General features: G+C 46.4%; 1 protein-coding gene across 1 annotated transcript; it reads left to right on the plus strand.

Moving 5' to 3' along the window:
* Positions 1-249: 249 nt before the first annotated feature.
* Positions 250-25,368, plus strand: Cdhr1 (cadherin related family member 1). The gene is made up of 17 exons (XM_090345539.1): positions 250-353; positions 837-1,009; positions 2,316-2,461; positions 3,383-3,433; positions 4,787-4,876; positions 7,128-7,214; positions 8,859-8,975; positions 9,823-9,966; positions 11,667-11,745; positions 12,210-12,310; positions 14,730-14,933; positions 15,622-15,774; positions 18,131-18,295; positions 18,891-18,958; positions 19,523-19,751; positions 20,563-20,820; positions 22,868-25,368. Exons 1-17 carry the CDS (start codon positions 250-252, stop codon positions 23,399-23,401), a joined length of 2,703 nt encoding a protein of 900 aa, XP_090201665.1. The 3' UTR covers positions 23,402-25,368.
* Positions 25,369-26,679: the final 1,311 nt, after the last annotated feature.

The raw sequence follows: 26,679 nt of genomic DNA on the forward strand, positions 1-26,679 counted from the left end.
GCATTGTCTCACCCCACTGCAGCGGCTGGTTTGCCCACTAATTGGCCTCATTAGGCAGCAGGCAGGAGCCCTCCAGCTGCTGAGATCCCAGGGGTGTCATCCGCTTAGCACTCACGCACCACCGGCGCTCCTGCCCTCGCCCCTCCTCCTTCCTTCCCTCCCTCCCTCCTTCTCTCCCTCCACTGCTGCTGCAGCTGCCGCTGCTGCGGGTGCCCGCGCCGGTGTGCTCCCTGCCCGCGCGTCCCGGGCATGCCCCGCACTCCTGCGCCCGGTCCCGGTGGCATCGGCCCGCGGAGACATGGGTTGCGGGCCGCGGGACGCTCTGGCATTGGGGCTGCTGTGCTTCTGCCTGGGTGAGTGGAAAAGAGTGGGGATAGTCGGAGGGGACGAGTGGGGGGGCATTTCTTCGCGCTGGGGGCTCCTGGAGCACAGTCCTGGATCCTAGACTCCAGCAGAGGGGCGCAGGCGGGCAGACGCGGGGAGTCTTCCAGCTACCAAGTACTGTCCGAGTAGTGGGGCGCGTCCAGAGTGCTCCCGCAGAGCTGATCGCGCTGTCCTCTCTGTGGGAGGATCTGGGCTGCTCTGCACCTCTGGGAGGAGGTCCTGCCTCCCTGCCTCGCCATGTCACTCCAGCTAGGTCACTGTGCCTCTCTGGGCAAGGCTTCCCTGCTGGTCCTTTAATGGGTTGTGCTCTCTGATGGTTTTTAAGTGCTCTCACATAGTGTGTGACCCAACAAGCTTGAGCCCAGCTGAAGCCCACAGGAAGTGAGGAGAATTGGGGTGGGGGACTCTTCAGACCCTCAGAGCATTACAGACAGTGGGCTCCTGTTCTGAAGAGTGAACACGCTGGTACCCCCTCCTCTCTATCTTCCTGTCTCTGGGTGTCTGAGTGTGTCTGTCTTCTCTTCCTTAGCCCAGGCCAACTTTGCTCCCCACTTCTTTGACAATGGATTGGGCAGCACGAGTGGAAACATGGCCCTGTTCAGCCTCCCGGAGGACACCCCTGTAGGTAAGGAGCCTTGACTGACAGCATCACCTGCCCTACGTCATCCCCATTCCTCTGGACTCAGGGACCAAATGAATGCCGGCTGGTACCAGGTGGTATGCTCCCCAGGGAGCCCCTGTTTGTGCTCTGAATTCCCCAGAGTGATGAGAGGAAATAGAAGCCATCGCTGCTATAGTGACCCAAGAAGGGGAGGCCACTTCCGGAGGCCAGGGCAAGCATGTAGCAGGCTGCTGGCTTCCAACCAGCTCCATGGCGCTGCTTTAAAAGATGGTGCAGTCTTGAGGACAGCCTCAGATCTCTAGGCTGAAAAACATCAACACAAGCTGGCTACTATAGGCTCAAACCTATAGTCCTAGCTACTCAGGAGGTGGAGAGCTGGGGATGGAAGTTCAAAGCCAGCCCAGGCAGGAAAATCCATGAGACTCGGCCCAACAGCCAGAAATGGAGCTGGAGCTGTCCATTTGAGAAAAAAAAATGCCAAGGGACAGTGCCATGGCCTGAGTTCAAGTCCCAGAACTAGCGAACATGTACACACACACACATACACACACACACTCACACTCACAAGTCGAAATGGCTATAGCAATGGGGGAAGGAAGAGAGGGGATTCGTCTGCATTCAGAAAACTTTTAAGAGCCAGTCCAGGCATGGGGGAGGGGGCAGATATAACACTACACATGCGCAGTCACTGCTTTTTTCCCCCCCTCGCTCCTCTTCCATCCCAAGGACCCCCCCTTGACTTGCCTTCTAGAAGAGGAATTGATCCAAGCAGGGGGAAATAAAGTTGTTACTGTTAGACACAACAGTTTCCTTTGTAGACTGTATTGAAGATGCCAATCCTGCATGTGACAGATAATATCTAATAGGTGTGAAGATTAGAGATTAAATAAAACGTTGGAACCACCAGCAGGGATGAGGCATATGAGTGCCCCATTCAGAGCTGTAACTTTGGCACTGAACTGAATATTCACTCTAAACAGTTGAATCCTTAGCTCTGAGCAGTTGCCACTGTGTGTGTGTGTGTGTGTGTGTGTGTGTGTGTGTGTGTGTGTGTGTGTGTGTGTGTGTATGTCTGAGTTTAACTTGCTCAAGGCCAACACTCTACCACTTAAGCTATCAGCACCACTTTCCATGTTTTGGTGATTAATTGAGTCTCACAGACTTTTCTGCCTGGGCTGGCTTCCAGCTGCGATCCTCAGATGTCAAACTTCTGAGTAGGTTGAAATACAGGCATGGCAACTGCCACTTTTATAGGGAAAGTTGGATCCCAGGTTCTAAGCTCCTCTCTTCCCCTTGTGTCTCATTCCAGGATCTCATGTATACACCCTGAATGGAACAGACCCCGAGGGAGAGCCCCTGTCCTACCACATCAGCTTTGACCCTGGCACTAGAACCGTCTTTTCTGTTGACCCCAATTTTGGAAACATCACTCTGATAGAGGAGTTGGACAGAGAGGTATGGAGAAAGTTTGAGGAGTGCTTTTGGGCTGCTGTGTGTTTGGCTGGGTAGACCTGAACATTCCGCTAGCTGGTCCCTGCTGGTATGCATTAGACCCTCCTGCAGAGTAAAGGGTGACTAGAGGGCTGTCTTCCCCCACCCCAACAGCTTTGCTTCCCATTAGCCGAGAAAACATTATTCCTCCAGAGTGATGAATGGGCCCCCTCACATCTGCCAGCCCTGCCTATCTTTCCAGAACGTGCCATTAAGAAGACAACTGTTTGCATGTTGAAATTTCTGATAGAGACCCTCTCAACATGCTTTTTCAAGCCCGTGCTTGAAAAGGCACTATAAGCCATAGGAGATTCACGTAGCACATAGACAGAGGCGAGAGCGAGAGCGAGAGCGAGAGCGAGAGCGAGAGCGAGAGCGAGAGAGAGAGAGAGAGCGAGAGAGAGAGCGAGAGAGAGAGAGAGAGAGAGTTGCTGAGCTTGGAAAAATTGTCTGTGCTCTTCTGAGCCTACAGGGATAGCATGTGAGCTTTCTCTCCCTAGAGAGACCCTACACCTGGCTGGACAGTTTAGCTGACCATGAAGTTAGACCTCTGCTATGGGGCTACTACTACCTCTGGTTCAATGGTAGAATCCATTAGCTGCAAGGTGGGGCAGAGAAAGAAAAGGGAACTCACAGAGCCTGCACCCTTTGATCTAATGACCTCACTGAAGTCTCAGCCACATCCGAGGAGAGAGAGTACTGGAGACACTAGCTCTGGACCACAGCCCAAACTCTGCAATGTAGATAGTCATAGAAAGATAAGGGAGGATAAAGGACAAGAGGATTGTCTTTTCTTTTGGGCCTTGGAGACAGAGAGAGCCCAGTCTCTGGTCTAGGGTGACCTATCAGACCCTAGACTATTAACCTGGTCCCTGTGCTTTACAGAAAGAGGATGAGATTGAAGTCATCATCAGCATTTCTGATGGCCTGAACCTGGTGAGTGTTTCCTTTGTGGACCCTGGCTGCCTGCAGTCAGGCCAGAGAAGGCTTGGTTTGTCTCCCAACCCAACTGAAGGATGCCTAGTAAATATAAGCAGGGACTGACAAGGCTTGCCCAAAGTGCCCAGAGCAGAGGACCTCAGTGAGACCAGAGGGAAAGGAAGAAAGAAGAAAGGGAGAGGAAGAGAGAGGAAAAAGCAGGGAGGAAGGAAAGAGGGAGGGGAAGAAAGAAGGGAGGGAGGAAGAAAGGGAGAGAATGGGGGAGGGATGATAGAAGGGAGGAAAGGAAGTGAAGAAGGAAGGGAGAAGAAAGGGAGAAAGGAAACAGATATCATGTTCTCTCAGCTGAGCTTCTGAGGTGTCAACCCACATTGCCTGGCATCTCCTCAGAGCTGCCTTTCTCATTCCATATCTACCTTCTCCCAGATGGCTCTTGGCCTCTTCCTCAGTTTCCAAACTGATCACCTGGCCACCCAGGTGTCTTTCTTCACCTCCTGCCCCACAGCCACCATGTTCCCCTGTCCTAATTACTGCTTGCTAGGCTTTCTACACTAAGTCCCAGAGTATTCCCCAGCCATTCCAACCCACCTTCGAATGACCATCACTAGGAAATAAATGTAGATCTGGACTCTCAAAGTGTCAGCCTCTGCCTCCCATCTGTCCACAGGTCACTCAGGGGCTCAGGGCTTCCTGTGTGATGCCACCTGCCTCTCTTAGCTTTTCTTCGCCCATCCACCCTACAACCACAGAAATCTCCTGTTCACTGCAATCACACCATGTATCTCATGAGCCCTTCTTTGCCAAATGGGTCTTTGCCTGACCCATTTTCCTGGCCTACTTTTCTACCTTGTAACTTACTGCAAACTTGCTTTAGAACTTGGCCCCAGCACTCCCAGCAGCCCCTCTGTTGCCCACAGCTGGGACGGAGGCTTTCCTTAAAGCCTCTAGCTCTAGTGATTAGTCCCGAGCAATGCATTTATGCAGACCATGGTGCAACAGTAGTGCCCTTGAGTTCGGTCCATGCTTTCTAAACCTGGCACACTGGCATTGTTACCCCAAATGACATCTCCACTTTCTTCTCCATGTTGATCTTTGCTCCATATCTAAGCCACTGTGGCCACTGCAAATCAATATGCCATCAGAATGTCTGCTTCTCTAGAATAGGATTTAATACATGATGTCAAGTATTCATTTTATGTATATTTACTGAATGAATGAAACAAAGAAGAGAAAAGGGAGGAGGAGAAGAAAATATGGCAGGACTGTATTCCCAGTTGTCTTAGTAGCCAACATTTTTTTATCCACCGGAAGGTCACAATGTCCTAATCCTGGTCCCTCTGCCCTTCTCAGGTGGCAGAAAAAGTTGTGATCCTGGTGACTGATGCTAATGATGAGGCGCCCAGGTTCATCCACCAGCCCTATGTGGTGCTGGTTCCTGAGGTGAGTGAGGGATGCTGGGTAGAGAAGATGCTCTCATGCCAGCCCATGATCTGCATTGTAATCAAGAGAGCTGCCCTGTCCATCAATGGCCACTCATTAGAGGGTGCTGGGTGCTTTGTCTTTCTCCACCTCTGCAACTGTGGCCTCTCATACAATCTATCTATCTATCTATCTATCTATCTATCTATCTATCTATCTATCTATCTATCATTTATCTATCTATCATTTATCTATCTGTCTACCTGCTGTGCATCTGTCTGTCTGTCTGTCTGTCTGTCTGTCTATCTGTCTGTCTATCATTGGGGAGGGCCAGAGTTGGGGCTTGAACCCAGAGCCTGAACATTGTTCCTTAGCTTTTTCACTCCAATTTAGCACTCTACCACTTGAACCACAGCTTCACTTCTAGCTTTTGGCTGGTTCACTGAAGATAAGAGTTCCACAGATTTTTCTGCCTGGGATAGCTTTGAGTAGTTAGGATGGTAAGCATATACTACTGGCACCAGGTTCTCCCATGCATTCTTATCCCAAGTAATGTTCACTTAGTACTTTACATTATCATCATAATGTATACTTATTAGAAATATAGTATAGAAAAGTATGAAAAAAGACTAAAAACATTATTCTGGACTCCTCTAATTTAAGTGTTAAGTTTAAGTGTATTTTCTTCTACTATTTTGGGGGTTTTTCTTTATTTAACATAACTGTGATTGTACTAAACTTATGCTTTCTACATCCTATTTTTCATTTAATTTGTACCATAAAACCTCTCTTTATTGACTATAAAACTTGTGTGACTATCAATTTAACAGCTTCCATCAAGTTAACATTCTGGTTAATGGTTCATTTAACTGACTGAATCATTCCTTTATGCTTGGATATTCAACCTTGGAATTTTTGCTATTGTAACCAACACCCACTGCTAAGCATTCTCCCCCCCCTCTCTCTCCCTCCTTTCCTTCTTTCCTCACTATCTCCTTCCTTTTCTTCTTTCCTTCTTTTCTCCTTTCCTTTCTTCCTTCATTTCTTCTTTTCTTTCTTTTCTTCTCTTTTTTAGTTTTAATTGGACACTGTCTTGCTATACATACTGCCTAGGCTGGCCTCAAACTCCTAGTCCTCTCTAGCCCTAGGATTACAACATATAAAAGATTTTTTCTCTTTAATTGAGATTATTTCCATGGAGCTAATGGTGGTGGTGCATAGCTGTAAGAGAAGATAGAAGGAAGCTGAAGAGAAGATAGGAGGATCAACACCTGAGGGTAGATCACACTAAAGTGTGAGAACCTAACAAAACCCAATCTAAAAGTCAAAGGGCTAGAGACATGGTTCAAGTGATAGGGTGCTTTCCTGGCAAGATGGAGGCTTTGAGTTGGATTTCTACTATTAAAAAACGCAGAAGAAGGAGGACAGAAGGGGGGGGTAAAGAGGAGAAAAAGAAACAGGAAGGGGAGAAGGAGGAGGAGGAGGAAGAAGAGGAGGAGGAATTATATCTTTAAGGAGAGGGAGATAGCGCAATGGTAGAGTACTTGCCTTTTTGCTCAGGAATCTATGTTCACTCTCTAGCAATGCAAAACCAAATAAGAAGGAAAGGAAGAGAGGGAGGTAGGAGGAGAGAGGAAGAGAAGGGACAGAGGACAGAAGAGAGAAAGTGAGAGAGAGAAGAAAGAGCAGAATGGAAAGATAATTTCCTTAAGACACACCCCAGTATTTGAAGTTACAGAGTAAAAAGCATGAGTACTTATATTTCCAAGTTGCTTTCCTGGTTTCCTCCTTGCCCTGTAACATAGAGTATGGTTTCTCTTCCCTGTTCCTTGCCAGTGGCTAGAATTCTCAAAGTTTTGAACATTTGTTCTGTTAGTAGGATAAAGATGTTTTATTCGTACTCTCATTGTGTCTCTGTGGTCCCAGGTGAACATACATTTGCCAATTTGGATATTCCCACTTCCTATTTAAACCCTTTATCTATTGGGGGTGGGTAAGTCTTGTCTTTTCTTTTCCTCCCTCCCTTTGAGTGCATCCCTAGCTCCTCACCTTATCTTTTCCCTCCTTTCCTTCTCCTCTTCCCTACTTCACTCTGCCATGTCTCCTCCATGCTGGGCCTGCCTTGTCAGGAGTGCACTTACTGACACCATCTTCTCACCATTTTTGCTCTTCCCACCCTTGAGCTCCACCCTTGGACCCCATGCATCTATAGCTCCCTGAGACTCTTGTCACTGCCCCTGACCCTTCCTTGTGGCTGTCATCCCTCCCCCAGGACACTCCTTCTGGAAGCAGCATCTTTAAAGTTCATGCAGAAGACAAGGACACGGGCTCTGGAGGAAGTGTCACCTATTTCCTGCAGGTAAGGTAGGACATAACCCATGCAGCTGGGGGATACCTGGTCACCTTCCACCTCTATCACCAGTGTCTCTGCTGTTCTCAAGACTACACCGGGAACAGGAGCCTGAGAGGGACAGAGGTTTCCTTTCCTGACTGTCCCCTACCTCTCACAGCTCTCCATTGCCCTAGCCCATTCCCCAGGAGGCCTGGGTGTTGATGATATCAGAATATAAGATATACCTAGCTGGGCACCGGTGGCTCATCCCTGCACTCCCTAGCTACTCAGAGGCTGAGATCTGAGGATTGGAGTCCAAAGCCATCCTAGGCACTAAAGTCTGTGAAACTCTTATCTTCAATTAACTACTAGAAAACCAGAAGTGGCACTGTGGATCAAGTGGTAAAGTGCTAGCATTTAGCTGAAGAACTCAGGGACACCACCCAGGCCCAGAATTCAAGTCTCATGACAGAGAAATAAATAAATAAATAAACAAATCTATCTAAGTTTGGGTTTGTTAACAGGAAGAAAGAGAGAAGAGGAAAATCTCAACATAAGCATGGTTATGAGACTTAAGTGCCTATCTTTCTCCATTCATGTCACTTTGACCAAAGTCAGGGAGTTCTCCCTTGTACCTCTGTATCAGCATGGAGTTTGAACACAGGGCCTGGGTGCTATCCCTGAGCTTTTTTGCTCAAGTCTAGCACTCCACCACTTAAGCTCTGGCTCCACTTCCAGCATTTTGGTGGTTAATTGGAGATGAGTCTCCATGTCCAGGCTGGTTTTGAATCTTGGTCCTCAGGTCTCCTGGGTATCTAGGATGACAGGCGTGAGCTACAGATACCCAACACCCCCCTCTGCCTTTTTAACTTTCCCAGGAATGAGCCATGTCTCCCTCCCACGGCTGTGATTTCTGCAGCAATTCCTCTCCTCTCCACATCTGGTACCACCCTTTATAATTTTTAAATCAGTACGGGTTGGTGGCTAAAACCTCAGGCTATGAAGAAATATCCTGGACCCCATGGGTACCACGATACCTCCCCCCCCCCAGCCCAACTTACCAGTCATGTAATTTTAACCCTTTGGTGCACTTTCCTACCCAAGCTTTCTTGATTGTAAAAGAGGAAAGATAAAAGCACCGGTTCATTACAGTACTGTGATCCCATAGAGGCAGAGGAAGCCACAGTCACAGCACATGCTGCTTAGCCTCTAGCCTTCCCCAGAGGGCCTGAAGCACAGGAGGCAGGAGCTCCTGACTGCCTGCTCCCCACTGCTCCCCACCTGCAGCAGCCTGGTGAATCTGCAGGTCTCTAAGATTCTCACCTTCTCCATGAGTGTTAAGCCCCAGATACCTCTAGCATTCTATCTGCTGGAACCAACAGGGCTGATCTTAGCTCAAGGCTACATGTTTTCTAACTGAGCATTTAAAAAAAAAATAACAAAGCTAAGGCCTTACTGGGAAAGAAGATTCTCACTTTGATCGAGGATGTCAGGAATGAAGTCCTCAATAAAGCCCATGAAGAAGGACCCCAGGGATCAGAAAGGCTGGAGACCTTCCCTCAGGAACACCCACCATGAGAGTAGAAGAGAATTCCTTTGCAGGCAGAGTGCCCATTCTTGGAGTTGGCCTGAGTTCCATCCCGTCATCCAACCACCCTCTAACTGTTACAGAACCCGCACTCTACCAACTTTGCCATAGACCGCCATAGTGGTGTTCTTCATCTTCTGCCCGGGGCCAAGCTGGACTATGAGAAATCGAGGTCTCACTCTGTCACTGTGGTTGCCAAGGTAATAGAGAGGGTGGGACAGAGAAATACCTACCCCCTCCTCAGCCTTCACTAGGCTGACACACAGTAAAACGGGGCAGGTAGTTGTGTGCCACAAACTGGCCAGTAGGCACCTCTCTTTACCCTTGCCCCCAATTCCTCTTCTCCACAAGACCAGCTACCTACCAACCCTCTCTTGGCCTCTGTGTCCTCATCTATTCACTCCTAAAGCTTCACTGAATTCCTCAAATGTCTGGAGTGGATAGAGTAGCATACTTGGCAATCAGCAGTGCTCAGTCAAACTCTTCCTATCCTCCTCCACTCCCCAAGGCAAATACCTAGCAGTTTCTTTGATAGGAAGCTCCTGGTAGATCACAGGTTAGCTATGAGCCATTTTCACCCATTTGGTTATAGCTTGCTCCAGGAAGCTTAGAAATGGTACCACCTGCCAGTTCTCCAGTGAGAGTTCTGCTTGTGGACATTTCCACTGCACCTACATGAGTGAGGGTCTAAGTATTCCTGGTGAGCCTTTCTCCTGGCTCAGCCTGGACATGAGGTCGTCAGGAGATGTGGGAGGCTTGGTTCCTGGTAGGGAGTGAAAATCCAGCTCTGACACTGGCTGCCCACTCCCTGTCCCCAGAAAGACCTTCTATCCAAAGGAATCTGTTGCATGCTGAACACTGATGGAAAACCTCCACATCTCATCCCATTTTCCCAACATTCCTGCAAAGGGAAAATGAACTTCAGAAACAAACAGACCCCACTCAGCCATGCAGCTGACTTCACAGCCAGTAGGTGGCAGGAGTCAGATTCCAATGGAAATGTTCTGACTGCTGAGCCTGTCTATTCCTTCCTGCATTCCTCTCTAGGATGGTGGAGGCAAGCTTCGGGGAGACCACGTGGTATTCTCAGCTACAGCCACTGTCACAGTGAATGTGGAGGATGTACAGGACACAGCCCCTGTCTTTGTGGGCACACCCTACTATGGCTACGTGTATGAGGACACACTGCCGGTAGGTGGTTGTGCCCCTCATCCAGTGTCTCCTCCAGACATATCCTGTCCTGTTCTTTACAATTCCCAATCCCACTGGTTGCCCTTCCCACATAGGAGTTAGTCCTGAACTCACCCAGGCTCAGGACACAAATACATTCTTTTACCTTCTGAAGAATAAGAGAGAGGAGGAAAGCCACAAAAGTGTGTTTGTGCTTAGGCTGGATGGGTCACTTGTTCAGTCACTCTACTTACTCCAGCCCAGCTTCTAGAAATGGGTGGAAAACAAGGGAAAGGTAGGTGGCTGGCAGGCTCAGTTTAGGCAGAGCATTTCTTATTCATCCAAAGGTTTCCTTTGTGCTTCATCAGCTCCAAACCTAAAGCCTGGAGATCCTCAGACCAGCGATCCTACTATGGTCAGCTGCTGTGGAACCATTATTTTTGTCCGGCTTCCCACAGACTCAGCAGGAACTTAGTCTCAGCTTCCTTTCTGTTCAGATTTCTGGTGGCCTCAGGACAAGTCCCCAATGTTTGCACTCATCAGCGTGAGTCCCCAGGGCTCAACTTCCCTGCCATTCCAGTGCATAACTGCCACATCTCCCCACCTGTCTGATATCTCTCCTTCCCAGTTTGGCTCAGGCACTGTGATTCCTACCACATTAAGAGGAATTGGGTACCTCCTTTCTGTTCCCACATGTGGCACATACTTCACCTGGAGTATTTCCTCTCTGAAATACATCCATGCATTTATTTATTCATCTATTATACCCACATATTTACATGTTCTCTAACTCCAGCATGAGGTCCCTATGAACAAGACCAAGTTAAAGCCAGACTCGAGTGTGCCATGATTCAGTGGCTCACTGTGGAATGTCTTCTAAACTTTCATGTCTTCCTTTTCTGACTATTCTTTATAACACAAAAGTGGAGACCTTGCAGCAGGAAACAGAAATGCTGTAGGCCCATGCTTAGATGTGTAGGATAGTTGAGTAGGCCCAGACTCCCCTACACACACACACCAAACAGCTAAGGGTCGAGAGAAATGTCAAGGTCCAGAAATCAGGACAGGCTCTGGAAGGGGAATCCTTTCCTATGCTGGGTCAGAATGCAGCTCTGAGTGGATATGCCAGAGGGAAAAGCCTACAGAGAGTGCTTAGAAAGTGGCTATAGGCAAAGGTCAGTCTAGACATGTTTAGTTATGCTCTGCTTCTTCCAAAACTCTCTGAGTGATATCCGGGTGGTCACAGGATCAAATCTGAAATCTGAGACCTGCTGTTGGAGTTGTTCCATGACTCCTCCCACCTCCCTCCCACCTGCCTCTCACCTCTTTCCTTTATGCCTTTGGTTTGCATGAAAGCAAAAGTTGTTAGGGAGAACAGAGTGAAGCTGGAAATAGAGGGTCTGAACGAGGACTGAGGGAGTAGCATGAAAGGAGCAGGAGTGGGGCAAGAGGCTCACAGTCACTGGGCTCTCCAAACTCTGACCCCATGAGTTAGGAAGTAGCCAGGTTCAAAGCTGTCTCTCCAGCCCTTGGGAAGCCAGTGGGCATGGAGACCTCTCATCCCAGCAGGGCAGAGTCATACTCCAAGGCCACCTGTAGCATGGCTCTTTTCCCGGGAGGGACCATTGCCTCATCTCTGCGCTGGAGCAGAATCTAGAGAGAGGAGACTTCAAGCATGAACATTAACTACAGGATGCTTATGCTTGCTTTTGTCCTCAAAGGGCTCAGAAGTGTTGACTGTAGTTGCCATAGACGGAGATCGGGGCAAACCCAACCGCCTTCTCTACAAACTCATGAACGGTGAGTCTTGACACATTGGGAGTGATGGCTCTGAATGTCTAAATGAGCAGAATTAAGTTTCCAGCATTCTTAGGATCTGGTTCCCCCACCCACAGGACTAGGGGGAGCAGATGCTTTGGAGAAGAGGGGCTGAGCCCCTCAGAAGATGAGTGCTCCCTCCCTGCCTGTCATTATATCCGGAACGAGTCCTGTGCAGGGCTTGAGAGCAGCACAGGCCACATTTCATGCTGGCCACGGACTCATGGATGGCAGTGAGCAGCAAGACTTTTTATATTCCTGGAATTGCTGCATTTTGTTCTTATTCTTTTCAGTTATTTTGGCTTTAGAGCAGAGGGTTGAATTAAATGAATTAAATGCAATGATGCCTAGGCACCTGTTAAACTCACCTAGAGACCATCTCCCAACCTTGCCTCCCCTGCTCCCTCCTGTGGCCCTGTGCTGAACTGCAGGGCATGTCTTGACAGAGAGCGATGGAACCTTTGAAATCAATGAGACATCTGGAGCCATCTCTGTGATGCAGAGCCCTGCCCAGCTGCGGAGAGAGGTGTACGAGCTGCATGTGCAGGTAGTGCCTCTTCTGTGTGTCCTGCCCTTTTCACCCTCTAGCTCAGGAAAGCTACAAGAGGGATTAGAACCAGGACCTCCCTATGGGGTAAATCTGGAGAAGGAGCTCCATATTGCCTCAAGGAGCGAACAGACTGTAGTGTCTTCGGTAAAGAGAAGCATGAATTTGCAAGCAGGACTCATGAAAAGCCAGGTGAAGGGAGGCTGAAAGCATCAATGAATCCCAGTATGAGTACAATGCAATCTGTGGAGGAACACTGCTGGAGAGGGCTGAGGTTGGGAGAGACAGAGTGGAATCAAGGCATCCCAAGCCATAAGCCTGGGAGCTGACTGCATGAGCTTTTGCAGACTTTTCTGCCTCTAAGCCACGATTATCAGATCTCAATATCCTGAGTTGCTAGAATTATAGGCATGAGCTCTAAGGGTCTGACTTTGTTTTGAATTCTTTGTAATGGTGCAGATGTCCACATGCAATCATAATTTGGTTTTTTTAAAAAATATTGTTGTTGTTGTTTTGTCAGTCCTGGGCTTGAGCTCAGGGCCTGAGCACTGTACTTGGGTTTTCTGAAGGCTAGAGCTCTAGGAGCCTTAGCACCACTTCTGCATTTTTCTATATATATGGCACCAAGGAATTGAACCTGGGTCTTTGTGCATGCTAGACAAGCACTCTACCACTAAGCTTCTGCAATCATAATTTTTAAAATTGCTGAAAGGGTTTGAGCAAAATCTCAGTTACAAGGCAAAAACCTCAGTTGGGCACCAGCGGCTCATGTATAAAATCCTAGTCTATTCAGAAGTCTGAGTTCTAAGGATCCCAGTTCCAAGCCATCCTGGGCAATAAAAACTGTAACACTCTCATTTCCATCTATCCAGCAAAAAGCCAGAAGTAGAGGCGTTGCTCAAGGGGTAGAGTGCCAGCTCTAAGCTAAGTGAGATCTCAAGGCCTAGAGTTCAAGCACCCATATCATAACACACACACACACACACACACACAAACACACAGAAAGACACACACACACACACACACACGTGTAAAAGCTTACTCTGGCTGCTCAGTAACCAGTGGATTTGCAAACTGTGACCAAGAAGTATACCTGTGACATCAGTATACCTGGGTTTGTGGATACTGTGAGGGTCCAGGAGATAAGACCCCTATCAGTTGAGAATGCTGGTCTCCACCAGTTGACACCCCTGGCCTTGAGCAAGGTAGAGCTGACAAAAAGGAGCAAATTGCAAAGTAGAATGGGAGCAGATTACACATTGATGGCCTCTGAATGTGAACAGGATGGGATTGCAGAGGGTGGGGGTAACCCAGGGTGATCATAAGGAACACAGGAAAGGAGACAAGATTTGTAGAAGGACAATGAGGAGTCTCTCCGCCTGGGGAACATTTTAGGTAGGCCATCTAAATTTTGTCACACAAGTTTGCATCTTGGAGGAGTCAGGATCCCCATGAAAGAGAATGAGAGCACCCTGAGAATAGATATGGGTAGAGAGGAGACAGGAGCATCAGAAGCTGGGACTGAGGTGGGATCAAAGATGTCAGTGGGAACTGGCTGAGAACAGAATCACATTAGCCAAGTGAATGGAGCCCTTGGAAACATGCAAAGGTGATTGCACTGGACACAGTGTGGAAGTCAGTGTGAAGATGCTAAGGGGACAGGTGAGAATCCAGTGGGGGTAGGAAGTGGAGAAGAAGGCACAGGCTAATGGAAGAAAAAAGGGTGACAAATGCAGCGGTGGTACACGCCAGACACTGTGTTGAAGATGAACCATTCAACTTGTGGATGGGGACAGGAGGGAAAAACTGGAGGCTTGGCTAGGGAAAGACTGCCTTCCTACTTTGGTTAGTTATTGGCATGACTCAGTTACTTGATGTATTAGCTAGGAGTTCGCATTAGTTCCTTGTCACCTGGTCTTCCCAGAATAGCTGCCTGTTTCATCAAACCTGTTTCAAAATGGAAGTTAGAGTCTCTTTGTAATGTAATCTATCTTGTCATTTTTTACTGTATGCTGCAAATTAGAAGCAAATGCTAAGCCAGTCTACCCTGAAAAGAGGAAACTCACACAAAGGTACCTGGCATAAAATGGGGTATATATGCCAGGAAGCAGGATTGTAAGGACCAATAAGATTCCACTGGAAGCTTAGCACCAGTGGCTCATTCCTGTAATGCTAGCTACTCAAGAGGCTGAACTATGAGAACTGCAGTTTGAAGTGATTCTAGGTAGAAAAGTCCATGAGACTCATCCCCAAATAACCACACACAGTTGGAAATAGAGCTGTAGCTCAAGTGGTAGAGTGCTAGTCTTGAATGCAAAAGCTCAGGGATGACACTAGTCTCTAGAGTTCAAGCCCCAGGATTGGCAGAAAAGAAAAGTCACAGAGCCATCCATCCTTGTCTACTTGTCCCAATCCCCAGGTGACAGAGGTTAGCTCTCCAGGAAGCCTAGCTGCCCAGGCTGTGGTTCCAGTCACCATCAGGATAGTAGACCTCAACAACCACCCGCCAACGTTCTACGGAGAGAGCGGGCCTCAGAACAGGTTTGAGCTGTCCATGTACGAGCATCCACCGCAGGGGGAGATTCTACGAGGCCTTAAGATCACAGTCAACGATTCTGACCAGGTGCACGGTCCTGCCCTTAAAATTGATGGGGTCTGCATCAACCCTCAGAGTTCTTGTATCATAGGCCAGACGTGTAGAAACACAATGAGATGAGAAGGTCTGGCTAAGGGCAAGTGGAGGGACAGTGGCTAATCAAACACTATCTGCTTGGTCGAAATGTATGCACTACCAATTGAAAAATGAAAAGTTGCGCCAGGCACCGGTGGTTCACGCCTGTAATGCCATCATCTCAGGAGGCTGAGATCTGAGGATCAAGGTTCAAAGTCAACCTAGGCAGGAAAGTCTGTGAGACACTTCTTTCGAATTAATCACCAAAAAGGCAGAAGTAGAGCTGTGACTCAAGTGATAGGATGCTAGCCTTGAGCACATAAAAGTTAGGAACAGCACCTAGGCTCTAAGCTTAAGCCCCTGGAGAAAAAGGAAAACCAGTCAAATGAAAGGTCTTCTGATCTTCCCCATCCCCAGCTCCGGCCACAGGTGTTAGTCCATATGTCATGCCAGACCCTTTGCCCAGCTCTGTTTGTTATCTTGCTTAATCCTCATAGTCTGCTAAATCTTGCTGATCCTTGATCGACTGACCTTTATCAAAAAGAGTTAAGGGTACAGGAAGGCTCCACCCTGCTTGAAGTGAATACTGTTTCTGTTCTCATGTGTCTTCCATGTTCCTTTCCCACACTCCACTGTCCAGGGAGCCAATGCCAAATTTAACTTGCGGCTGGTGGGACCTGGAGGTGTCTTCCGAGTTGTCCCGCAGACTGTTCTGAATGAAGCCCAGGTCACCATTATCGTGGAGAATTCTGCTGCCATCGACTTTGAAAAGTCCAAGGTGTTAACTTTCAAGGTAGGCAGTGCTTTGCACTTCCTTACATGGGAAGGAGAGGCAGGACATAGGAATTCATTCCAGCATCATCTCAATTTATCCTTGAGGGAACTCTTGTTACTCCCTTCTCTTCCTGGCCCTACTCTTCTTCCAAACCCTCTGCTCTTCTGCTTCCTGGGAAGCAGGCGGTGGGTCAGGGAGAGAAGAATGGCTCTCAGACAGAAGAGTATTCACAGTCCCAGAAAAGCAAGGGCCAGGGAGTCAAGAGTTTGACATTTTAACAGATACACAAAGGAATTTCCACTAAGCGGGGCAGATGCTTTCTCATGAGCCTTTAACATCTAACATTTATTTTGATATTACTACTTTGACGTTATTCATAATTGTATAAAATTAGAAATGTATATAAATAATGCATATTATGTATTAACCGATAAGTCAGGTACTGGCAAGATGGAAAAGTAATGACTTACTGGATGATTTAATTATTTATCATCACACACATACACACACACACATATACACACATACACACACACACACAAATATACATGCCCATAGCATGAATTAGGATAAAAAGTAAAATACTCAAATACTAAAAGGCAGAATAAAATATGACTACCCTCAGGAGGCTGAGATCTGAGGATCATGGTTCAAAATCGTCCTAAGCAAGAAAGTTAGCTCTACTTAGCCAGCAAAATAAGCTGTAAATGGGGCTGGGAGTTTGACCTAGTGGTAGAGTGCTTGCCTAGCATGCACGAAGATCCAGGTTCAATTCCTTGGTACCACATATACATAGAAAAAGCCAGAAATGGTGCTGCGGCTCAAGTGATAGAGCTCTAGCCTTGAGAAAGAACAAGGACAGTGCTCAAGCCCTGAGTTCAAGCCCCAGGACTGGCAAAAAAATGAGCTGAAAGTGGAATTGAATCACAGAGATAGAATACCAGACTTGGGTGAAAAAGCTAAGGCACAAAAACCCAGTTACTGAGTTCAACTTGTAGTACAGTATAAAATAAACAAGACCATCTGCTCTGGCATTTAGTTCAATTGTTTGTAATACCAAAATTCCTAGGAAAAGAAGGAAAATAAGAGCTTCAAACATTAGAGAGGACATTATAGATAAGGAATGTTATTTCCTTAAAAGATCTAAGAGAAATAATGGAAAAAGTATTAGAAATATAGACAAATTGCTAACACTGTTGATCACAACATTAGTATCCCATGGGAGGGAGAGCAGGAACAGCTGATACTAAGCAACAGGAAGGAAATGTACATATCATCCGATCAGGAAGAAATATTTTTATCAATAAAGTTTGAAGAGTTAAATTTTTTTCCTATGTAAAATTTGGGTTCTATGTATTTTATATTATTCATAAGATTTTTAAATCAGAATGATGATCCTTATCAGTGAGAATATAAAAATGATTATGCACATAATTGCCTAACCTTAATAAAGAAAAAAATATAGTACCTCAAATACAACTGTTTTACTATATTCCCACCTCCAAAAGAAAATATGCTGGAATGGAAGATTCTTTCTCTTTTACAAAAAAACTAGCAGAAATTACCAGAGGAAGAAATAGCATTGAAATAATGAAAAGTGAAGAATTTCACAAAGGAATAGGAACAAAACAGGTATGGCCAGATGCCAGTGTCTCACACCTGTAATCCTAGATACTCAGGTGGTAGAGATCTGAGGATCGTGGTTCAAAGTCAATCTAGGCAAGAAAGTCCTTGAGACTCTTATCTGCAATTAACAACCAGAAAGCCAGAAGTGAAGCTGTGATTCAAAGTGATAGATTACTAGCTTTGAGTATAAAACCCCAGAGACAGATGTACCCATATGCCTTTTTATTTTGTTTGTTTTGTTTATCTTTTCTTTTTTTGGTGATACTGGGGCTCACTCAGATACTCTTGCTTACTAGGCCATAGTTTTGTTTTAAAACTAAAAATTCTCCTTAAAGACTTCACAGCTAATAAGAATAGAATAAGAAGAGCTAATAATAAGATAATGATAAGAACTAATAAGAATCCTTGATAAAAATTATACAGGTTTTGATCTGGAGAGACGAACTTACAAAAATAGTAGGAAACTTGGAACTAGAGAGGAATTATGCAGATAAGTAGAGCAACAAAAACAAAAATAAGTAGGCCCAAAGACAAATGGAAATGAAAGGAAAGCTGGCATTGCATGCTCATCAGAGCAGAATGATGTGGAGTCTCCCTGAGGGTGGCTAGAATGGCCCTGTGGCAGGCAAGAATGGAATGGGAGACAAGGCAGATGGATGCTGCCTCAGTGCTGGAGAGACAGGTAGTAAGAGTGTTTGAGGCTCAGTGGCCCCATCCAAACAAGACTTAATTCTCCTTCCTCTTCCAGCTCCTGGCTATTGAAGTCAACACCCCGGAGAAGTTCAGCTCCACCGCAGACATCGTGATCCAGCTCCTGGACACTAACGACAATGTCCCCAAGTTCACTTCCCATTACTACATTGCCAGGATCCCTGAGAATGCCCCAGGAGGCTCCAACATAGTGGCTGTCACAGTAAGCTGGGGGCCAGCCCAGGGCCTCGGGTGGGTTTAAATGGGATTCCAGTTTAAGTGACAAGGCCACAGTCCTTAGTGTTTGCATGAGCTGTTGCCCTTTGTTAGCCACTGTTTCTTCATCTGTGCAATGAGTTTTGTGTTTTCCATCACTGCTTATATGGCAGAGGGCCAGGAAGGGGAGAGGATCTCCTAGCGAGACCGAGTCACAGTCTCTCTCAATCTACTCTTGAGGGGATAGCTCGTCATCTGCCATGTGGTCAGTCAGAAGCAAGCAGCCAGGCCGAAGTAGAGAAGCTTCTCATTGTTTGCGAGGAGGACCTTTGTATAAATTTCAGGCATGAGGGGTAAGGGGACACATCCCTTGTTCTTCCTTATTTACAAAAACATAAATAAATATTTTCCAGATCTAAACCATTTTGGCTCCAACACTGCACCTCTCTGGAAGAAACCTATGGTCCTAGAACAGTTTGCAAGTTTGAGACTCCCTGGTTGCTGAGCTCTAGGCTCCCCATCTCTCCACTGGAAGCCTCCTTCCACTCTGGGGGCTGCCTGGCTACTTTGGCAGATACCAATGGGAGCTTTCTTTCTTCCAGGCTGTGGATCCAGACACAGGACCTTGGGGCAAAGTCAAATACTCCATCTATGGACCTGGAGCAGACCTGTAAGTACATTCAGTATCCCAGGTGGAGCATCAGGCAGAGGATTTGGGTGGTGAGGGTTTATAGCAATTAACAACAGGAAAGACTAAAAAGGCATAAGAATCTGGACTGGGGAATCCTAGGCAAGGTTCAAGGTAGGGAGAGAACAAGAGATGAAGAGTAGGGATGGAGTCTGAGGTATAGGGGCCACACACAATAAAGTGACCAAGAAAGAAGAAGGTAAGGTCACAGCCTGGAGTTGGGGTCATGGCCTCCAAAGCCAGGCAAGCAGAAGTGGGCTTAGGAAGAAGCAGGTCATGGAAGGATAGGGAAGGGCTATTACTTTCGGGTTTGGGTTGTTATTCTCCATAGCAGTAGATATATGCACCAATTGGCATATCCACCTTCCAGAGTTAGGTGCAAAATAACAGAGTATCTGGTGGGAGGACCTGGAGAAGAAGCTGAACTATGCCTCCTGTGTGTGTAGGCCTGTGTATGTGTATCGAGGCCTGGGAATGTGTGCCTTTGTGAGTGTGATTATCTGCAGATATGTACACCCCTGTGCCTGAACTCCTTGAACTTGGCAGTTTCCTCATCCACCCGTCCACCGGGCTTATCTACACCCAGCCCTGGGCCAACCTGGATGCTGAGGCTACTTCGAGATACAATTTCTATGTGAAGGCAGAGGATATGGAGGGCAGGTTCAGCCTGGCTGAGGTGTTTGTCACTGTTCTCGATGTCAACGATCACTACCCTCAGTTTGGAAAGAGCATCCAAGAAAGGACAATGGTGGTGGGGACTCCGGTGAAAGTCGAGGTAAGTTTTACAGGCAACTGAGCTCCACTGAGAGCCTCGTTTCTATCACTGGGAGAAGCACCCTAGGCACATTCAGTTTAACATAAAATGTACTATACTCTCAGAGAGGGTAATGCACTACAAGTTACTTTACAGGAGTTCATCTCCACATCTACGTGGACAGATCCTCCAGGGAAACAGATGTTAACAAACACAAACCTGAGGCTCAGAAAGGTTGTATCTGACTTGCCTGAGTGTTTCCTAATGTGGAGAAAGTATAAACTCAGAAAGCTAGCCAAATGGTTGGAGGCATCCCTTAGGTTGGTAAAGTGGTGACCAATGAGTGAAAGCATCAGGTACTAAGTTCAAGTCCCAGTCTCAAACCAAAGTAAGAAAAAAACAAAGAGAAACAAGAAACAAGAGGAAGTGGCACTGTGGCTCAAGGGGTAGGGTGGTAGCCTTGTGCTGAAGAGACAGCACCCAAGCCCAGACTTCAACCCCCATGACCAATCAAAAGAAAAAAAAGAAAGAAAGAAAAGCTACAAAAGAAACAAAGGCTTTAGTCTCAACCCCAAGGTCACTCTTTTCACTTGTATCCTTAGACAAGTCACTCAATAGTCAAGCTTTTCCATTCTAGGAATGGAACTATGTAACTTACATACTCAATCTTAAGTAGACCCAAGCTCATGGAAGGGAATACATTCTCTTTTCCCACCTCAGTCCACTCAGGACCACTTCCCATCAACTCAGCCAGCCCCATACCACATGCTCAGCTAGCTTGCCCACACATCTTTCCCTCAACCTGGCTCAGTCCGCCCCACCCTGTGCACAGGCGACAGATCAGGATGCAGAGGAGCCCAACAACCTAGTGGACTACTCCATCACCCGCGCAGAGCCAGCCAATGTGTTCAACATCGATGCGCACACGGGCGAGATCTCGCTCAAGCCCTCTATCCGCTCTCTGGATGCTCTATACAACATCACGCCCAACAGAGACTGCATATGGTCTGTAGAGGTGCAGGCTAAGGATCGAGGCTTCCCATCCTTCAGTACCACAGCCTTGCTCAAGATTGACATCACAGACGCTGAGGTAGGTACAAGGCCATGGCTTATACCTAGACAACACGGGCAGGCAGCTTGGCAGCATGAGCAGAGAGACCCTTCCCCAAAAGACCTTCAATGATAACAGAAGCCATCTGTGCCTGCCAAGCTGGTTTATTCATGGTGTGTGGGTGATGATGCCTTCCTCGTATGCACAGGGTGGGACAGGCAAAGCTAGACTTGGGGGAAGACACTGGGCACATGGCCTAAGTTGGCATGCACTATGGAGCTTGCCAAAAAGAAGCTTGGAAAATGGTCTTGTTTTATTTGGAGTGGATGGAGTTGGTAAAGGAGAGTGAGTTTCAGTATGCTCATACTGAGAGGGAGAGGTAAAATGATGCATGTGATACTCAGCTAAGAGCCAGATTGCTGGCAGAAAATAAGGAGTTTCTGATTCAATTTGGTTTAATGCTCCCCTACCCCCGTCGATCAAAAGTAAACAATATCCAACTCTTCTAAGGACAGAGTCCAAATAATCAGAGATTATTACTTATTAAATTTAGTGTGTATTAATTATTTTATTTTTTCCCAGTCCCAGAGCTTGAATTCAGGGACTGAGCACTGTCCTTGGGTTTTCTCAAGATTAGAGCTCTACCACTTTGAGCCTCATCATTTCTGGCTTCTTCTGTGCATGTGGTACTGAGGAATCAAACCCAGGTTTTCTTTTTTTTTTTAATTTTTTTTATTGTAATTAGTAAAAGGGTTACATGATATTTGCCAGATAGAAGGTACATTAATTCACATACATTGATAGCCTTTCACATGTCTTGGTACCCGTTTCCCTCCCCCCCCCACACCCCCCACCCGTCTTGGTTTTCCCCCCTTCCCTATCAAATTTCAAATATCCAAATATAAATAAATTCAATATATCAGATAACAAAGTGAGATATTATACCAATATGAGATAACCAAGGGACAGCAAAGGAGATGAGAGACAACATAGTACATTAAGGACAACAATCATTCATTATATGGCTTTTGTTTCACTATCCTGGAAGTCCTTTCAATTAGCTTCACATTATATGTCCTTATGTATCAAGATTTTGCTCTATTGCAAATCTCTGCTAGTAGAGCCCAAGGTTTCTACTGATTATGACAAATGAGGGAAACCATTGAGCCTAAGTTCCTTTGAGTCTGGCTTACTTCACTTAATATGATTTTTTCTAAGTCTTTCCATTTCCTAACAAATGGGGCGATGTCATTCTTTCTGACAGCAGCATAGAATTCCATTGTGTACAAATACCACAACTTGTTGATCCACTCATCAACTGAGGGACATCTAGGTTCAAACCCAGGTTTTCATGCATGCTAGGCAAGCACTCTACCACACTAGGCCAAACTCTCAGCCCAATTTAGTGTATGTTAAATTATACAAGAGATTTTTTGTGTGATTGTTTCATACGCAGAAATTTGAGCAAATTCACCCTTTCATTATCTTCCCAGAGCTGGAGTTTTTAATCTAAAAAGATTGTTCTTCTAGTAATGGGAAATATCCAGCCTGTGGCTGCAGAATCATAGGGACACAAGAGATGGGTCAGTTGCTCATGATCCGTCTTCCTGTATTGATAATTCTTGTATGGCTCTCAACGGATGCTATATTCAAATAGCCCTTGGCAGAAAAAAATGATACCCCATTTGTTTGCAACATTCTCCCTCTGCCTATATATTTTTTTTTCTGTAAAGAAGTCTGTAGTAAGCCAGGTGCCATTGGCTCACTCTTATAATCCTAGCTACGCAAGAGGCTGAGATCTGAGGACAGAGGTTCAAAGCCAGTCATGGCAGACAAATCCAAGAGACTCTTACCTTCAATTAACCAACAAAACTCTGAATTTGAAGGCAGAGATCAGGTGGTAGAGTGCCAGCAATGAGCAAAAATGCCCTAGCAAACACTCAAGGCTCTGAGTTCAAGGCTGAATGAATGAAAACATAAACAAATCCCATAATACTTTTCTACAAAGCAATTCCTGAACTGCAGTAAAGTCCTGGGTGGCAGGAGAGAACAGCTGAATGCAGGAGGTGGTGGTTTTTTCTTCCAGACGCTGTCCCGAAACTCCATGGCTGCCTTCCTGATAGCGACCAAAGACAACCCCATGAAGGCTGTGGGTGTGCTGGCGGGCATCATGGCTGTCGTGGTGGCCATAACTGTCCTCATCTCCACTGCCACCTTCTGGCGCAACAAGAAATCCAACAAGGTCCTGCCAGTGCACCGTGTGCTCCGAAGAAGGCCCAGTCCTAGACCCCGCACAGTCCGTGTGGAGTGGCTCAAGTTCAGGAGGGCCAAGGCTGCCACCAAGTTCATTCTCAAAGAGGATCCACCCACCGAGAACTGCAACAGCAGTGCGAGAAGCTCACCTCCTCCCCGGGCTCCAGCTCTCCCACCCACCCCTAGAATGGCACCCAGCACAGCTGCCCACTGGACTGTGCCTACGGTCTCCGGATCCCTGACCCCAAAGCAAACCCAGCAGTCACCCAAACCCAAAGACTTGGGAAACCCTATCCAGTCTACCCTGGTATCTGAGCTCAAGCAAAAGTTTGAGAAGAAGAATGCTGACAACAAGGCTTGCTTCTAGAGTGTACCTGGTGGCCCTGCTCTTCCTCTCCCCCTATCATCAGCTATGCTGATGCTCCCTTCTTACCCTCTACTCTTCAACGAGGCCAGGTCATCCCCCCCCCCCCATTTTGTACAGCAATATGGTAATTCTCATATCCAGGGGTCTGAACAGGGAGGGCCTTGGGCAAGAGAATTCTTGGGCTAGGGCATACAATTGGCAAATATATTTCCATTACCTGAATATTTGACACAGCTACCAGTGCTCTCAATTCTTCAGAGACTGGGAGCTGACAAGGATGTTACAGTCATTTAAGTATTACTGAGATTTCATCATCTCTAGTCAAGGATCAGGGCCTTGACTATGTATGACAGGGAAAACAAGAATCTGGATACTGAAGCCTAAACCTGAGACTCAGGCCTGGGTAAGGCTAGAGGTTAGCAAAACTTACAGAGCCATAGGGAAAAAAAAGTGGAGTCAAGAGGAAAGCCTGGATGCTCTGAAAATTCATTCTGACTACAGAGCTGAGGCCAGAGCTATTAGGACAAAAGGATGAGATTAGAAATCCTTGCTGTATCTAGTAACATGGGAGTATAAGATAACTTTGTGAAGAGTAAAGTTAATTGGGCACTGGTGGCTCATGCCTATAATCATATCCTCAGGAGGCTGAGATCCAGAAGATCATGATTGTAAGCAAGCCTGAGTAGAAAAGTCCATGAGACTTCATCTCCAAAACAGTCAGCAAGAAACTAGGCTGGGGGGCATGGCTCATATAGTAAAACACCATTGAAGTAAGCAAGCTGAGCAGCCAAAAAAAAAAACCTTATAAACACACACACACACACACACACACACACACACACACACACACACACACACACACACACACATGTTGTTACCAGCTCCTGTGTCCAGAAGCTGGAATTACACTGAAAGACTAGAGACAAGTAGAAGAATGTCAAGGCCCCTCTCTGAGGTGCTACCCCTGGTCCTCTGAAGAGATAGATAAGGTGGTAGACAGATATGAGGGCTAATGTTTGAGGAGACTTCTATATTTATTCACATCTTTTGCTCATATTATGGCACTCTAGGGAAAGTGTTTAAACTTCCTGATTGCCTTCTTCCTATAAAATGAAGAAAGTAAACCCTAAGAACTTAGTGGTGTTATAAAGTGATAAGAATATACAATTTTTTTCTGCAGGCTAGATCTCTAAGTTCAGTATTAAAATATGACGCCTTGTTGGTACTCTGCCAAGTGTGTCACCCCCTGAGGGTAACCACACATCTGAAGTCTGATGCTGGTTATGGTCTGACTCAGATACTTCCTTTCATTATCCTGTCACCGGACAACACTGCTAGAGCCAGAGACAGACAGCCACAACAAGTTTAAAGCTCTGTTTTGTCTAAGATAAGCGAAATATGTCTGGAAGAGAGGAGTGATTGGTCCCATACCACACAATGGGTGATTGCAAGGATCTGGTCTCAGGCTTATAGTCCATGGCAAGGCCTTTAGTTGGGGCTTACCTTGTCTTTGTGACCATTTCTCCCAGGAGAGAAATCTTTCAAAGCCTTTGTGGTTAATATGCTGAAGCTTTGCTCTGCTTTAAGGAATCTCCTAAAGGAAAATCTAGACACATAGACAGAGATAGCAGTTGAACTGTTCGTTGAGTTTGCTTCATTCACTTATAGGACCTCTGGAAAACAGAAGTGGTTTTATGTAAATAGATGGTACACACGTGTGATTTTCTTCATGCCTGAGTTTGTGTTTTAAGGTGTTGTCCAGATGTGCCGAGGTGTCTGCCGCCCCTGAATCAGACAGTATTGGAAGATAAGACTGCAGCCTACTGGGAGACAAGTTAACATGTCTCTTCCACCCCATATTTTAAGAGGGAGCAAAGTTGAATAAATGCTTCTCCTCCATAAGAATGTGGGATCCTTAAGACATGCATGTCTTCAACACTTTTGTAAATGGCAAATAAAATCTACTTATGAAAGGACAAAAACGGTTCTCCTTCTCTCCTTGCTTAAATGTGTGCTCACGAATTTAAGGAGACTAGTATTTCTGATTCCTAGATCTGACTCGAAAGGAAGCTGCAAGATTTGTCCAAATTGCCAACTTATAGGATGTATCTGCAGACTCGTCTGATGGCCTTGACTTTGACTTAGGCTTGTATTGAGCAGGACCAGCTTAGGTAGGGCTATTTAGGGTAGAAAGAGGTCTGGAGCTAAAGTTAATTATCCCAGTACAGTCCAGAAGGGGCAAGAGTTGGGAGATTTGGCATGAACCTGATTGCCAAAAAGCGCTGGACTCTCTCAGTCAATGATCATGAAGACCTCTGAGTTATAAGAAAAGTCCAGCTTATGGATCTTGAAAGGAGAATGGGTCCCTGGCTAAACCCAGGAACTTGAACCAAGGCAAAGACAATCTTGGAAGCTGACTGTGGAGAAGGAAAGAGCCTAGGAGCTGGTATGAACCACAATGGGGAAAAAGAAGAGGGTAGGGCCAACCAGAGGGAACAGCAAATGTGGAAAGTGCTGGAGGCGCTGCTGCCAACCACATGGTGGTGTGAGAAACTGCTGATCAGTCACACTGGGACAGACCAAGATGTAAAAGCCAGCACCATGTTAGGCTTCTAGCTAAGCATCTGCAAAGCAGGAAGAATAGCTGGGCAAAGCCTTTCTTTTTTTTTTTTTTTGGTCAGCCATGTTGCCTAAACTCAGGGCCTGGATACTGTCAAGGCTAGGACTCTACCATTTTGAGCCATAGCTCCATTTCCAGTTTTCTGGTGGTTAATTGAAGATAAGAGTCTCATGGCCTTAAACCACAGTCCTCAGATCTTAGCCTCCTAGATAGTCAGGATTACAGCAGTGAGCCACCAACACCCAGTTCAAAGCCTTCTTTACCTTCCCAAATCCTAAGAATGGAGCATTAGCCATGTAGGAAAAAGCATCAAGGAGATAAGTCATTATTTCATTTTCCTGTGGCTGATCTGAAGTAATCAAATCTTTTTTTTTTAACAGCCTGACAGCCCTAGGTCTGAATTTAGGTTTTGCCACTTACCTGTGATTTGAGGCAACCTTTCTGGGCCTTGCTTTCCTCACCAATATAGAACTTGCAGCTGTTGGAGGTAACAAGAGCTAACAAATGACAAGTACCAAGAGTCAGCCCTGTGCCACTGGTAGATTGATAGACACTTGCTGTTCTGAGTTTACAGGTGGACATTTGAGGAAGGCTGAGTGTGGTTATACATAGGACCGCATGTCCAGGAGGAAGGACCTTTCCCCACAGCCTCATGCCA

The sequence above is a fragment of the Megascapheus bottae genome, chromosome 15 (genome assembly GCF_031878675.1).
Source record: "Megascapheus bottae isolate mThoBot1 chromosome 15, mThoBot2.hap1, whole genome shotgun sequence".
NCBI classification, from domain to species: Eukaryota; Metazoa; Chordata; class Mammalia; order Rodentia; family Geomyidae; genus Megascapheus; species Megascapheus bottae.

Bases quoted from the DNA above. Each gene is read 5' to 3' on its own strand.
- Cdhr1 (XM_090345539.1), top strand. From the start codon at position 250: ATGCCCCGCACTCCTGCGCCCGGTCCCGGTGGCATCGGCCCGCGGAGA. The intron at 1,010-2,315 runs GTAAGGAGCCTT...GTCTCATTCCAG, and splicing joins CCCGGAGGACACCCCTGTAG to GATCTCATGTATACACCCTG. The intron at 11,746-12,209 runs GTGAGTCTTGAC...ATGTCTTGACAG, and splicing joins TCTCTACAAACTCATGAACG to AGAGCGATGGAACCTTTGAA.